Below are 13,966 nucleotides of genomic sequence, written 5' to 3'. Positions count from 1 at the left end.
AATGCAGGCTCAGCAGCAAACTGTGGGAGAAAAGAGGTCTCTACAAGCGACTGGCGGAAGCACAGAAGAGAGAAGGCCGGTGGAAAGGCTGGCGGAGGGAGCATCCTTGGAGAGGACGCTGCTGCTGAGCCCCAAGTTCCAAGGGAAGATGCCGGCTGTGCGCGAAGGCTCCCCCGTCCCCCGTCCCCGCGCCTGCAGCATCAGCACCTCCTCCTCGCCGAAGCACGGCTGGGGCCTGAGCGGCCGGTTCGGCTCCTCCTGCAGCCTGACGTCTCTCTTCCAGCCGCACCCCAGTCCCAAGGCCTCCCCTTGCTGCTCCCCCACCCGTGGCAATCCCACGGAGAGCGGCAAGAAGAAAGGGGGTTCTCCTGCCAGCCCCCGCTTGCTCATGTCCCCCGCCTCGCCCCTGGCCCTGCGAGCCCTGAGCGACCCCGGCCGGCCCAGCGTGCACATCCGTGGCCTGGAGGTCAGCAGCCGCGAACTGGCGGACAGGAGCTGCTCGCCCCGCGAACACGTGCTGCTGAGTCGCAGCGGGACCCACGTCGCTGAAGCCCCCTGGGGGGCCACGCCCCGCACGGAAAGAAGGCGCTGCCTCGGGTAAGTAGAGGATCGGGCAGGAGGAAGGCGGTTTCGTCCTGCAGAGTGCAGGGGGTTGGACTATATGACCCATGAGGTCCCTTCCAACTGTATGATTCTGTGATTCTGTACCGACCTTTAGGTTGAAAGTGTTGCTATTACTCTTTAAGGCAGGGGTAGTCAAACTGCGGCCCTCCAGATGTCCATGGACTACAATTCCCACGAGCCCCTGCCAGCGAATGCTGGCAGGGGCTCCTGGGAATTGTAGTCCATGGACATCTGGAGGGCCACAGTTTGACTACCCCTGCTTTAAGGCCTTATGCCCGGCTTTCTCAGCCAGGGTTTTGTGACACCCTGGGGCTTCTTGTCGGCCCTGGAAGGGTTTCCCGAATGGGAGGGAGTTAATTATTTTTTTAAGATATATATTTAAATTTGTGAAACATTTCTCAGGTGATATGGCCATACATGGTCACGATGACTCCCCCCATCCCAAAAGGGCCAATGATGGGCCTGGAGGGGGTGGGAAGGGGCCCCGGGTAGTTATGTACACAGCTCTGCTCCCCAGCCATTTTCTGCAGGATTGTGCCACTTCTGGGGTTTCTCAACAGAGCCAGCTTGGTGTCGTGGTTAGGAGTGCGGACTTCTAATCTGGCGAGCCGGGCTTGATTCCCCGCTCCCCCACATGCAGCCAGCTGGGTGACCTTGGGCTGATAAAGCTGTTCTGACCGAGCAGTGATATCAGGGCTCTCTCAGCCCCACCTCCCTCACAGGGGGTCTGTCGTGGGGAGAGGAAAGGTGATTGTAAGCCACTTTGAGACTCCTCCAGGTAGAGAAAAGTGGCAAATAAGAACCGCAGACTGTGAACTCAACCTGTGGGATCGTTTCCCGTCCTCTTTCTCCCCAGGGTCCAGCAGCAGCTTCTGGCCGAGATGCTGGAGTGTGAGCGGGAATACGCCAGCGCCCTGGCCCAGCCCGTGTCCCTGGCGAAGGAACCTGGAGGGCAGGCCTTGCCCGCCGATCTGAGGTGCCTCGGCAGTGCTCTGCGGGCCACGCGGGACCAGCTGGCGGCCTTCCATGGCAGCACCCTCCTCGGAGAGCTGGAGGGGTGCGTGAGCCACCCGTCAGGCGTCGGGGGCTGCTTCCTGCGTCATGTGAGTGCCCCGCCGTGACTAACAACCCCCGCCGTGGCTCCCGGTCTGCGGTGTGCGGAGGGCTCGTGGGCATTTCCTCCCGCCTGCTGATGAAACCGCCTCAGCAGTACAGGCGTACCTCCCCCGGTACTAAGACAAGAGCACCCTGGAGCACGTGCAGGGTGCCTTTTGACCTCGCTGATTTAACTGCTGCCACCTCCTGCCACGCACACAGCTGGCCATTGGGGCAAGCGTAGTAGTAGTAGTAGTAGTAGTAGTAGTAGTAGTAGTAGTAGTAGTAGTAGTAGTAGTAGTAGTAGTAATAATAATAATAATAATAATACATCTTTATTCTGTGGACTGCCCTACCTGTCAGGGTGAGTAACATCCCCATGCAGCTCTAAATAACATTAAAACACATTTTTAAATTAAGTTCACTTGCTTAATTAAACTTAATTTAAAATGTGCGGTCATGTTATTTGTAGCTTCATTTTACTGCTGATGTTCCTTGCCCTGAGCGAGTCATTAATTAGAGGAGTGCCAGTTCCACGCAATTTATTTGTTTATTTACCTGAGAACAAGCCTGCTTCCCTACAGGCAGCTCCAGGTTGACTGGGAAAGGTTGACGTGCCAAGGTTTAAAGCAGCGTTTTTGCCTTCGCGACCCCCAATTCGGCGGTGGCGTGCGCAGGCGTGTAACCTCTTTCTCTCCTGCCTCGCAGGGGGAGAAGTTCCAACTCTATGCCATTTATGCCAAAGACCACCACAAGTTCCAGGCCGCCCTGGCTTCCCTGCGAACCACCAGCAAGGTAGGCGCCGCGCCCACAAAGGGGCCACATTGAATGTTGTCCTTGGGGCAACGCTCCTTCACTGAGCGTTGGTAGGAGAATCGCTTTGCCTCCTAATGGGTTTGCCTCGCCTGACGTACGCTTGTTCTGGGGCAGAGAAAACTGGACACCAGTTGTTCACGGGAAACTGACCTGTTGCTAGCTAAGCTGTGCAGAGCTAGCTCTGCCCATACCGTGCTGAATTTGGGGAGCTGGGATTGCAGGGTTTCCGGGCAGGCAGGCGGAACAAGGGGCCAAATCTCGACCTCGATGGGACCGTGGGCATCTGGAATTATAGAATCATAGACTTGGAAGGGACCTCATGAGTCATCTACTCCTGCTGTCCTGCCCCCAGCCGCCTTCTTTCCTTCTCCTTTCAGAAGGGGCCGATAGAGCTGCGCGAGCACGGGCACATGGCACGCGCCTTGCGCGAGCCCTTGGACCAGCTGGAGCGGTACCGGCGTTTCCTGGGTGAGCTGATGCGCGAGTGTGACCTCGAACGGGGGCCCGACCGCCAAGCCCTGCAAGAGGCCCAGCAACTGCTGGAGGCCCAGGAGCAGCGAGGCAGGGACCTGCTGGCTGCTGAGCAGATCCGGGGCTGCGAGGTGAGCGCATGGGCGCTCCCGGCATGTGACGCTGCATCTTCCTTCCTGTCAGTTCACAGCACCCCCCCCCATGCATGTGCTGCTTCCTCCCTTGCCACTGAATCCCACACTGGACTCATTATTTTGGGATTTCTTTTGAGGGGGAAGACATTTTTATTCAGAGAGGGGGGAAAAGAGATCTACCTGATATTACCTATTAACAGCACTGCTGTTTGAAGAGCAGATAATCCTAAACCTGGCGCTTGACGAGAGACAGCTTGTTCTTGTTCTTAATATTGCACACCGCGTCCTGCGTTTTCCCCAGAGTTTGCATTTCCACCCAAGTCAGCATATTCAGCCTAAAAATGGATCCCTTATTATTATTTTTTAAATTTCAATTTTTATTACAATACAATACGATACGATACCTTTATTGGCATAAAGCAGATTAGCAAAGTAAACAGAGATAGTCTGGATGCATCATTCAGTTTAAGTTTAAAAGCTGAAGACAAGAATTCAGCCATAATAAACGTGACATTGGCATCCTTATCACTCAATAAGAATTGGCAGATCAGGTCTCTTGGTTTCTCCATTTCGATATAAAAGATATAATATGCCTTCGCTGGACATTAAACAAGGGACAATCCAAGAAGAAGGAGAAGAAGAGGAAGAGGAAGAAGAGGAAGAGGAAGAAGAAGAAGAAGAAGAAGAAGAAGAAGAAGAAGAAGAAGAAGAAGAATTGGTTCTTATATGCCGCTTTGCTGCTTTTCCCTACCCGAAGAAGGCTCAAAGTGGCTTACAGTCGCCTTCCCTTTCCTCTCCCCACAACAGACACCCTGTGAGGTGGGTGAGGCTGAGAGAGCCCTGATATCACTGCTCGGTCAGAACAATCTTATCAGTGCCGTGGCGAGCCCAAGGTCACCCAGCTGGCTGCATGTGGGGGAGCGCAGAATCGAACCCGGCATGCCAGATTAGAAGTCCGCACTCCTAACCACGACACCAAACTTAAGATATGTTGTATGGTGTCAGGAGTGTTTAATTTACAGGGACATAGTCTATTTTCGAAAGGAATTTGCAGTTTTTATTGTTCAGTGTAATCTAATATCGGACCCCGGTTTCTTCTACATATTTGTGCCCCAAAATATGTCTGTTTCGCCATTGTCCCACATGCCATCAGTTTATTTAACCAGTCTGTAACGTCTGGTAAGAGTTCTTGATGCGTAAAGGATCCTAGCGGCTGTTACTATGTATGGAACAAGCTCATTGTACATTTTTAATAGTATTCAGTACCATATTTCAGATCCAACACCAATTCAACTTTCATCATCTTTCGGTATCCCTGTTCTTTAGGTGCTTTCTTTCCTGGGTGGGCTGGCATGTTCTGATCTCCCTGCAGCATTGAGGAGTGGGAGGGGGGGCGGTATCCGTGCTCTGGATGGGAGCCACCTTGCAAGTCCATTGGGCCAGTGCTGCTTGTGTTGCTGTTCATGGTGGGGGGGGGGGAGGGGGACATGCGACCGCCTCGATCTGAATAGCGCTCCTGTGTGCCCGCAGGTGAAGCTGTCTGAACAAGGGCCGCTGCTGCAGCGTGGCGAGCTGACTTTGGTGTGCGGGCGCCGAAAGTGCCAGCGACACGTCTTCCTCTTTGAGCAGCTGCTGCTCTTCACGAAGTGCAAGGGGGCTGAAGGCGGCTACGTCTGCAAACAGGCCTTGCAGGTGGGCAGGGTCTCGCCTTCCTTGGATTTTGGAGCTCTGCCGTCCCAGAGGCCCTGGCCTCCGACAGAGACTTCGGCTGCTCAAGCTGACGGAATTGCTTAGAATCATAGAATCATAGAGTTGGAAGGGACCTCATGTGTCATCTAGTCCAACCCCCTGCACTATGCAGGACACTCAGATCCCAATCGCTCATACGCTGTAACCTGCCACCCCCTTCTTTGGATGGAACTGTGCTTACATTTCAGATATACATGTTTATTTTCTTTACATCATTCATCCAATCAATCAATACTTTTAATGTCATCTATTTATACCCATGGGGACCCCAGGATACTTACATCATTCTACTCTTTTGCATTTTAACCGTCACAACAACCCTGTGAGGTTGGTTAGGCTGAGAGAGTGTGCTTAGGCCAAGATCACCCAACAAACTTCTGTGGCACCGTGGAGAACCTTCCAGATCTTCCAGATGTTCTTAACCAAGGGTGGGCAAACTGTGGCTCTCTAGATGTCCATGGACTACAATTCCCATGAGCAGCTGGCAAGGGCTTGTGGGAATTGTAGTCCATGGGCATCTAGAGAGCCACAGTTTTCCCACGCCTGCTTTTAATCGATCTACTCCACTGATTTTGTATGATACAAAGCTGGAAGGAATTTATTTCAATATTTAGACCTCACTTTCCTTTCTCAATCCTCTTCCAGCAGCATTCTCCCCTCCTCCATTGTCTCTTCACATCTACAACCCTGTGAGGTAATTTAGGCTGAGAGGCAGAGATTGGCCCAGCCATCTTCCATGATTGAGTGGGGATTCGAACCTGCGTTTCCAGATTCTAGTCTGGCTCCAGAATTGTAACCCAGCAGTGGGGGAGTCAACAAATTAAAGGGGAGGGAAGAGAGTCTTTTTCTTAACTGGATTTATCAGAGCATCAGAACACGAGGGGAAAAAAATTAAAATCCAGTAACGGCAGAGGTGCAGGGGTTATGTCAGTGGAAGAAACTGTACAATATTGGGGCTGTGAGGGACTGGCAAGACCATTACTGGCTAATCTGATGTGAGAACTATCTGACAGTTGAGACCAGAATTTTGGCAGCCGCACCATCCCACATTTTAGCCTGACGGCTCTTCTCCTCCTCTTCTCTGCCTACTTCCGTGGCATTTGGATGCCCCGCTTCCTGCTGCCACTGGTCCCAATGGACCATTGACCCTGACTTTCCCTTAACCACCCCCTGCCTCTTTTTGCACAGACAGCATCTATGGGGCTGACGGAGAGCGTGGGGCCGAGCGGTCTACGCTTTGAGCTGTGGTTCGGACGAGGGCCGGCCCGGCAGTCCTACACGCTGCAGGCAGCCTCCGCTGAGGTCAAACACAAATGGACCAACGTTATAGCCGAGCTGCTGTGGAGACAAGGTGGGTTTAGGGATGCCTAGGAGAGGGTGGGTAGGGCCGTCCAGTCGGGTGATCGCTCCAATCAGGGCTAGAGATTCAAGGCAACAGCTAACTTCAAGAAATCTTTCCCATGCTTTGCTTTTCTTGCTGAGAGAGAATGGGGTGAGCCGTGGAGCCAGCAGCATGGGCCCTTTTTGAAAGAGGAGGTAACCTCTTTATTTATTTGTTATTTTACTTATATACCGCCCTCCCTGAAGGCATGGGAGTTTTCAAGGGGGCCGCTGGGGAGAGCTTGGCTACTCTGTAAGAAAGGGTTTTACGTTTTTTTAAAGTCTCTCCTGCCCAAGTGGCCAAGGGTGGGCCTGGAGGGGGTGGGAAGGGAAGCGGCCCCAGCCCTTTAAACCTTTGCCACCCAAGGCTCCTCTCACCTCCGGGGTGTGTGGCAGGGAGGTGTGGTCAGCTGGTGTCGCTTCCCGGTACCTCGAAGCCTGAAAAATATTTCCGTTGTACCTCCATGGTCAAAAGGTTGAAAAGGGCTGGCCTCTGGGGTGCTTATCTCAAGAGAAGGTCAGTTTTCGTCTCTAGAATGCAACGCCGAAGAGGATTCTCGGATACGTTCCCCATACTATCACTGAGCAAGGGCTTCTTTCGGCCACACCATTAGGTCTGTAAAGCACGCCTCTGTATGTGAGCTGAGTGGTAGAAGCGTGTGCTGTTTGAACAATCAGCCCTGCTCCTACCAATGCTGGTTCTCATCCCCTTGTGCTGCACGTGGAAAAGGATTAGGCAGAGGGCCGAAGGGGACAGCCCTTGTGCTTGGTTAGGCAAGAGACTCCAGCTGAGGCAGCTGATGGTCCACACAGGAGGTGTCTGTGGGGAGAAGCCCTGATTATTTCCGTCGTCCTCCTCAGCTGCCCATCCAGCGATCTCCATGTGCATCTCCTCCTGCCCGGCCCAGCGTTTGACCCCCCTCGGCCTGGGCCCCGGCCCCCCTTCTGGGCTGTCGTTGCCCGGCCACGTTGAGGAAGAGGAGTGGGACTTAGATGTCAAGCCTATACCAAGGGGTGAGTGTGCCGCTCCTCTCACGCTCTCATGGTTCCCCCCCTGCCCCCTGGGCCTTCTCGGAGGGATTCGGCTCCGGGTTCACTCACACCTTTTCTCCTGTTCCCCGTAGCCGAGACCTCTGATTCCGAAGGAGCCTCACCGAGCCACCCGGAACCATCGGGCCTGGTGAGATCGCTGCCCGGGAGTAGCTCTGCGGTGGGGCACCACCAGTCGGTGAGTACGTCCCCTTTCCAACGGGCTCGTGGTGAAGGAGCCCCTTACTCCAGGCCTGCTTATACACTCCGCCGCATCAACAAGGCCCAGCTTTTCCTCGGCTGCTTTGGCAAGGCGGGGTTTGCCTCTTCGAATGCTTTACCAGCCAAAGGAACACCCTGCCTCTGCAGAACCGGCATGCCAAGGAAAAGGGTCCAGGCTTGCGTTCTCCGCGACCGGCCGGCTTCCTTCGTGAGTTCTCCCTCTGGCCTTCCTCGCGGGAAAAAGTTAGACAGGCCCCTGAAGCGGCACATTCCAGGGAAGACCAGTTCTGCAGATTGTATCAGTTGGTTCCGAAACATTGCCATTCCGAGAGCCGGCGCACCTCGGGCAGAAAGCTACCCATAGGTTTCTCGTGCTCGTGTTGCCTCCGCGGATCCACGCCCCGAGGGCGAGAGACAGACACACCTGCCTTAAGTGCCGATAGCCACAAGGTTGTTTGCCTGAACAGGCCTCTGCGGGTGTTCATCCCCGATGATGTGACATTCCTGTTCTACCCTCAAGTGTCCCTCCTCCCCACCACGTTGTCCCTGATAGCCTTGTGTGTGTTTTCTTTATTTGCCAGAGCTCTGGCGCTGCCGGCGAACCAGTGACCCCACTCTGAGGCTGTGGCGGCCAGGTACAGCGCCCACGCCGAACCTTTCTGCCTTTGGGCACCCCCTCCCCGCTCTATTTCCTCTTGCCATCTTCTCCAGAGTGTTAACACGCAGCATCTCCCCTTGCCTTGCTGTTAGTCTGCCTTTCCAGGGATATCTTCCCCCTCCTCAGAGGAATTAACTCAGTTTCCGTTCAGTGTGCAGTTGTGTGCCTAGGTGCTTTCCGTTTCCTTTCCTTTTTTAACCGGTATGTGTTTCTCCACCCTGCAGCTTCTTTTGTTTTTTCTTCTGCCCCGCCCTTGTTGGCCTTCCAGTTGTCTCTGTTTAAAAATTGGCTAATGCCCCTTCTGCTGGCACAGCATCATGGCTAACAGTGAGGGATGCAAAAAGGTCACCGATTCGGATCTAACCTCAGGCATGAACTCGCCAGGGAGACGCTGGGCAAAGATGCTGCTTTTCAGCCGGAGGGTTGCCGTACGGGGAAAAAAAATAATACGAGCCCTGCTTTGCAAGAGCGACTGCAGTGATTGTTGTGAAACCTTTTGAAAACGCAATGTTAAGCTTTAACAATACGAATGGAGGGTGTTGCGCAGAACATGGGAATGGGGCGGGGAAGGGCTCCTCTTTGTGGACATACAATGTATGTTAGGAAGACCTGCATAGCCCAGGCTAGCTCGATGTCTTCAGCTCTCAAAAGCTAAGCTCCCAAGAGAGATCAGGGCCCTGCGGGACCTAAATCAGTTCTGCAGCCCTTGCAAGATGGAGCTTTTCCACCAGGCTTATGGTCTCTGGCAGGGGTAGTCAAACTGCGGCCCTCCAGATGTCCATGGACTACAATTCCCAGGAGCCCCTGCCAGTGAATGCTGGCAGGGGTTTCTGGGAATTGTAGTCCATGGACATCTGGAGGGCCGCAGTTTGACTACCCCTGGTCTAAGGCCTCAAATAACACCCACCAGTAAAGACTGGCCTCACCGTTGGAGGAAAAGAGAGTTGGAAGATCAGCTCTTTACAAAAAAAACCCTGAATGGGGAAATTTTAGCTGGGGGAATCAGGAAAATTGTAAACTTTTAAAGATTTGTAATAATTGTCACCTGCCCTGAGCAATGTGGCAGGGTGGGGTATAAATTATATATTATATTTATATTATATCCAGCATTAGCCCCGCTTAGTACTTAGGTGGGAAATCACCAAGGGTTCTTTGCAGGAGCGTGCAACGGCTAACCAGCTCCGTTCATCTCTTGCCTTGAAAACACTCTGGGAGGGGGGGGAGTCAATCCTAAATTGGCTGGGACTTGACTACACACACACACAGACACAAACACACAGGCAAGGTAAGAATGTCGGAAACTGCCTGGAGTTTGGGCTGCAGGGAGTCGGGTATAAACCATGTATGCCAAAATCAGGAATAGAAAGTTGAGGTCACTCAGTGAAACATCCAAGAGTTTTACTTCTGGCTCTCTTGTTTGTCTTGTAGCGTTGGGTGTGGAGCCTGCATCGGAAGCTCTTCTCCCCGGTTAGCCATGGACGGCCGGATTCGATCCCCGGGGGCTCTGGGAACAGGACAGTCTGAGCCGCGCAGTACCTTGGCCGGGGGGAAACGCACGGACGCTCGTGTCCATGCCATGCTCCCTCCAAAGTCCTCCGAAGACTCTCCCATGCTGCTTTGTCGGCTGCCGACCCACAGGAAAACCTAGCCGCCTCCACCTGAGTTCAAGTTTGGGAGGGCTCTGTCCTGCCTCAGAGCAGTCCATCCAGTGCCTTTCTCGCCATTTTACTTTTTAGAATTGTTGGAGATTATTGGCCCAGCCGGAGAAAAAAGAAGGCCAAACCAAAGAGCTCTTTGTTGACGGTGGACATTGGAGGGATGAATTTGATAAGGAGCTGCCCCCATCGGCCGGGGTCATGCCCAGAGGGTACTGAAGGCTCACTTGCTTCTTTCTAGGCCAGTGGGTATTTTGCTCAGCCTGACGGAGGAATTAGAATCTGGATTACAGTTCCCGGGCAAACGACGGGACGCTCTCCTCGAACCACATCCAGGTTCGCTCGAGAAGGGAAGAAAGAGGTTCGTGATGGACGAGACGAACAGATTGTTATAGCACGTGAATCCCCCCTCCACGCGCCCCCGTCCGCACTCAGCGAATGGACTCGGAGGTAGCCCAGGGAAACCTAAGTTAAAGGAATGATGCAGCAATATTTATGGTGCTGAGTTTTTCAAGGGAGCAGCTGTCAATTTCTGATGCCAGCAACCAAGAAGCCTAATCGGAGCCAAGCTACGTGATCTGTCACGTGACAGATCTCCCAAGGCTGTACCACTTCGAAATAGAGGTGGGGGAATGGCATGTACGGATATCCCCTAACGCTACCTGAACACAGAATGGGTCGTTGCCAAAAACAAAGCTTCAAGCTGGTATATTGGATTTTTGTTTTGTTTTTTTTAATGTGCAGTGAGTTTTGACAACCTGGCAAATTCACTAACATGCTCCCCACAACCACCCACTAGATCTGGTATTTTTGTCTCTGCTCTTGTCTTTTTTTTTCTCTTGCTTTTGAGGTGGTAAAGTCTGCACACAGTGATCTTATCAGGCTGCACAAATGCTTTCCCCCATCACAACAAAAATCACAATAGGAACATTTATATATTTCCTCCCTCTGTAGCCCGCCTTTTGCTCCCAGCAGGGACCCCCAACACCTTATACTGGTGTCCCCTTCTTAGTGGATTATGCTCAGTGGTATGATTGGCCCAAGGTAATCCAGCAGCGGAGGGGGGTTCAAACCTGTGTTGAACTTGGCAAACATTTTACCTCCTTGTTGGAGTTGGCTGTGGATTTCTGTAGACTTTTTATTCATTCGGACTGTCTGGATACACTCAGCTTATTTTTCTCTATGTGGTCGTTTTGAGTTTTCCCCTGATCTAGCTTCCTCGGCATGTCCAGAATTTGAACCCGGGATCTGTCATGTGGGAGGTGCACAGACATCTGTCCACGTGAGAAAGTCAGGAAAGCCACAATGTGAATACCTTAGTGCCTAAAAGGCAAATGCAAAAAGCTTTAAACAATGCAAACAGAGAAATATATGGGGGAAATAACACTTTAAGAAAATTGGGCGGGGGGGGGGGAGGTGGAAGTGTGTGTAGAACAGGCAGTGTTCCTGGGGCTGGTCACCATTTAGTCATCTTAGGAATGTTTTCAAACATCATGCTGAATGTGGTTACTGTGCCAACCTCCTCCATCCTGTTCAAATACCAGGCTGTCAATCATCAGCTCTAGAGATTTTAACAACCTTGTTGCATATGCATTGGTGCAGGCCACTACTAAAGAGTGGTAGGTTTACAACACCCTTTCCCCATTGTGTGTAAAGTGCTGCCTACTTGCAGCTGACTCTTTGTGACCTCACAGGGGTTTCAAGGCAAGAAACTAGCAGAGATGGCGTCCCAGGATCTTGCTCTGCATACTGACCTTGGAATTCCCCGGTGACCCAAATACTAACTGGGGCTAACCCAGTTTAGCTTCCAAAATCTGATGAGATTGGGTTAGCCTGGGCCATCCATGAACTCCCACCAATAGAACCAATTGTTTTTGATAGTCCTGGTGCTAGTTTGTCATGTACCCTAAGACAGAGCAATGTACAATAGAACAAAATTTGAGTCCAGTGTGACCTTTAAGACTTTATTCGAGATGTAAGCTTTCGTGTGCATGCACACATCCTCAGATAATTCAGTGAGAATAACAGGGCTAGCTTTTACTAATGTCTGGACTGTAACAATTCAGGTTGGGGCTCATGTGGCCCAATGCTCTTCCATACATACCCATCCAAAATTCCCTGCGTTTAGGATGCCAGGAAGAAGACTAAACAAGAATTCTTCTGACACATGATTTTCCGTACAGAATCAAAGCAGCTTTTTCGCTGATGAAAAAAAAACGGAGAAGGGTCCCCAGTAACCACCCAAAATGGCTACGCTGGGGATCGTGAGGCCTTCATGGGCAAAAACCACGTGGGACGGAACTGTAGTAAGGAGAACCGGACCAGGCTGAACCAAAAAGCCAGTTGTATTTCCACCCACATTTGCACATGGGTATTTTGAATAGATGAGCATTTGGTCACATGAATCCACACCTGCAATCTGTGGTCTGGTGGGACAGGGTTTTATTGATGCAGCCGTAAAATCTGGGCGGTGACAAGTTGTGTGAGACTTTACCAGCCAAAAGCAAAGCTACTGGATATCAGAGCATTTGCAGCTCTTTATCTGTGTCAACTGAAAACTAGTGAAATAAAAATTAAAACGATGTGTCACTGTGTATTAGGGAAGAGGGTAAGGAAGCCTCAGAGTACGGTTGATTTGTAAAAGCCAGAAGCCCCCAGTCAAGGGGGACTTTTGTAATGTTTCCCTGAAAAGAGGCCTGCCATAAAGTTGGGGCCCATCTGACTGGAAAGCCAGACTTCTAGCACTCTGGTTTCTGAGAAATAAAAATGACATTCTTTTGTGGAACGTGCCGTGTTTGAAAAGCTGTAAGAGTGGGGTTCTCTGGGCTTAGGTGCCCGCAAAAGCCAGTTGGGAGCAGGCCCAAATGGAAAGTGCGTTCAAGGTGTGCTTTCTTCACTCCTGCTGCCTGTGAACCTAAGACTTTGTAAGGTACTAAGCAAAACACGTTGGGTTTCTGTAAATTAACAGTTGCCGTTGCCAAACATGTAATCTTGTCAAAATAATCAGGTTTGTCTAACAAGGCGTTATTTTATATATAAAAAAAGCATGCTGAACCATTAGTCCTTTATGTTCTTCAGTTCCTCCACTGCAAAAGGGTACATTTCCCATCACTTTGCCACGATTCGCGATAAGCTTAAAGGGGGATATGATTTGCCTGCACCGTTTCACTCCCGCAGTCCTTTTTGTTACCAGCTTCCTGGCATTTTTCGACTGTTGGTGGTAGGGTGCGTTCAAGGTAAAAGCCTTCGCTTCCACCAGCTCCTTTGCAGCTGTGAGCTATTTTCCTTTAAGCACATGCATGTACGGTTGGAAGTAAACCCCACTGCAAGCAGATTCAAGTGGCCAGCCGTGTTGGTCTGAAGCAGCCCGACCAAACAGCAACAAAACAAAATCAGAGTCCAGTGGCACCTTTAAGACCAACAAAGATTTATTCAAGGCGTGAGCTTTCGAGTGCAAGCCCTCTTCCTCTGACTGATTTTGTTTTGTTGCCCCATTGCAAGCAGTGAGATTTACTCCTGAGTTAAGGCGGTTAGAACGAGACCTGTTTCTTTATTGCAGTGCATATCCAGGGGGCCCTTTTTTATTTTCCCCCTGGAGACAAAACAGGCCTGTACTGTCATCGACCATTGTGTCTTCTCTGGCTAAAGCTCTCCACTCAGGCAAGGGGGGGGAAGGGGAAGACACACAATGCCAGACTTAAGCTGACCCCTCTCCATGCGCTTGTCTAGGTATTCGGCTGCTTGGACATTCTCCTCCCCTCCTTCAGAGGCCTACCCAGGAGGTCGGTAGGAACCTGACCTGTGGTTGCCAGGCAACCGGGAAAAAAACGCGCCTCTTCCCATCGCTTTGCCCGGGCTGACCTGACCAGGAGCACGGAGAGGCCCTTCCCCACAGGCCTCAGCACCAGGCGCACCAAAGCTGATGCTGCATTCCCTCATCAATGGCATCTCCTCCCCGCACACCAGTTTGCCTCTGCCACAAAGGGGTGGCCACGGCGCATGGCCCACTCCCATTGCTCCCTAGCTGTGCCACGGCCAAGCCGAGCGGGCGATGCCAAGGGCCGCCTCTCCCCACCTTTGCTGCCAAGGCAGGCCAGACGGTGCCAAGACTACAGGACCCGCCACCGAAAAGA

General features: G+C 51.9%; 1 protein-coding gene across 4 annotated transcripts in view; it reads left to right on the top strand.

Moving 5' to 3' along the window:
- ARHGEF40 (Rho guanine nucleotide exchange factor 40) overlaps window positions 1-12,887 on the top strand; it is a 37,754-nt gene extending 24,867 nt beyond the window's left edge. For 2 of the 4 annotated variants that reach the window (XM_077313115.1, XM_077313113.1), the window contains exons 11-19: window positions 8-597; window positions 1,481-1,727; window positions 2,428-2,514; window positions 2,913-3,137; window positions 4,671-4,832; window positions 6,078-6,240; window positions 7,131-7,283; window positions 7,394-7,497; window positions 9,607-12,887. In XM_077313115.1, coding sequence (XP_077169230.1) covers window positions 8-597; window positions 1,481-1,727; window positions 2,428-2,514; window positions 2,913-3,137; window positions 4,671-4,832; window positions 6,078-6,240; window positions 7,131-7,283; window positions 7,394-7,497; window positions 9,607-9,702 — 1,827 coding nt within the window. In that variant the 3' untranslated portion in view covers window positions 9,703-12,887. Of the gene's footprint in view, window positions 1-7; window positions 598-1,480; window positions 1,728-2,427; window positions 2,515-2,912; window positions 3,138-4,670; window positions 4,833-6,077; window positions 6,241-7,130; window positions 7,284-7,393; window positions 7,498-8,101; window positions 8,156-9,606 lie in introns of those variants that run through there. The other 2 variants (XM_077313116.1, XM_077313117.1) reach the window with 2 other exon arrangements.
- Window positions 12,888-13,966: the final 1,079 nt, after the last annotated feature.

Source organism: Paroedura picta, chromosome 16 (genome assembly GCF_049243985.1).
Source record: "Paroedura picta isolate Pp20150507F chromosome 16, Ppicta_v3.0, whole genome shotgun sequence".
Lineage (NCBI taxonomy): Eukaryota > Metazoa > Chordata > Lepidosauria > Squamata > Gekkonidae > Paroedura > Paroedura picta.
Note: the sequence above shows the minus strand (reverse complement) of the source record. Positions and strands in the feature narration are given on the sequence as shown.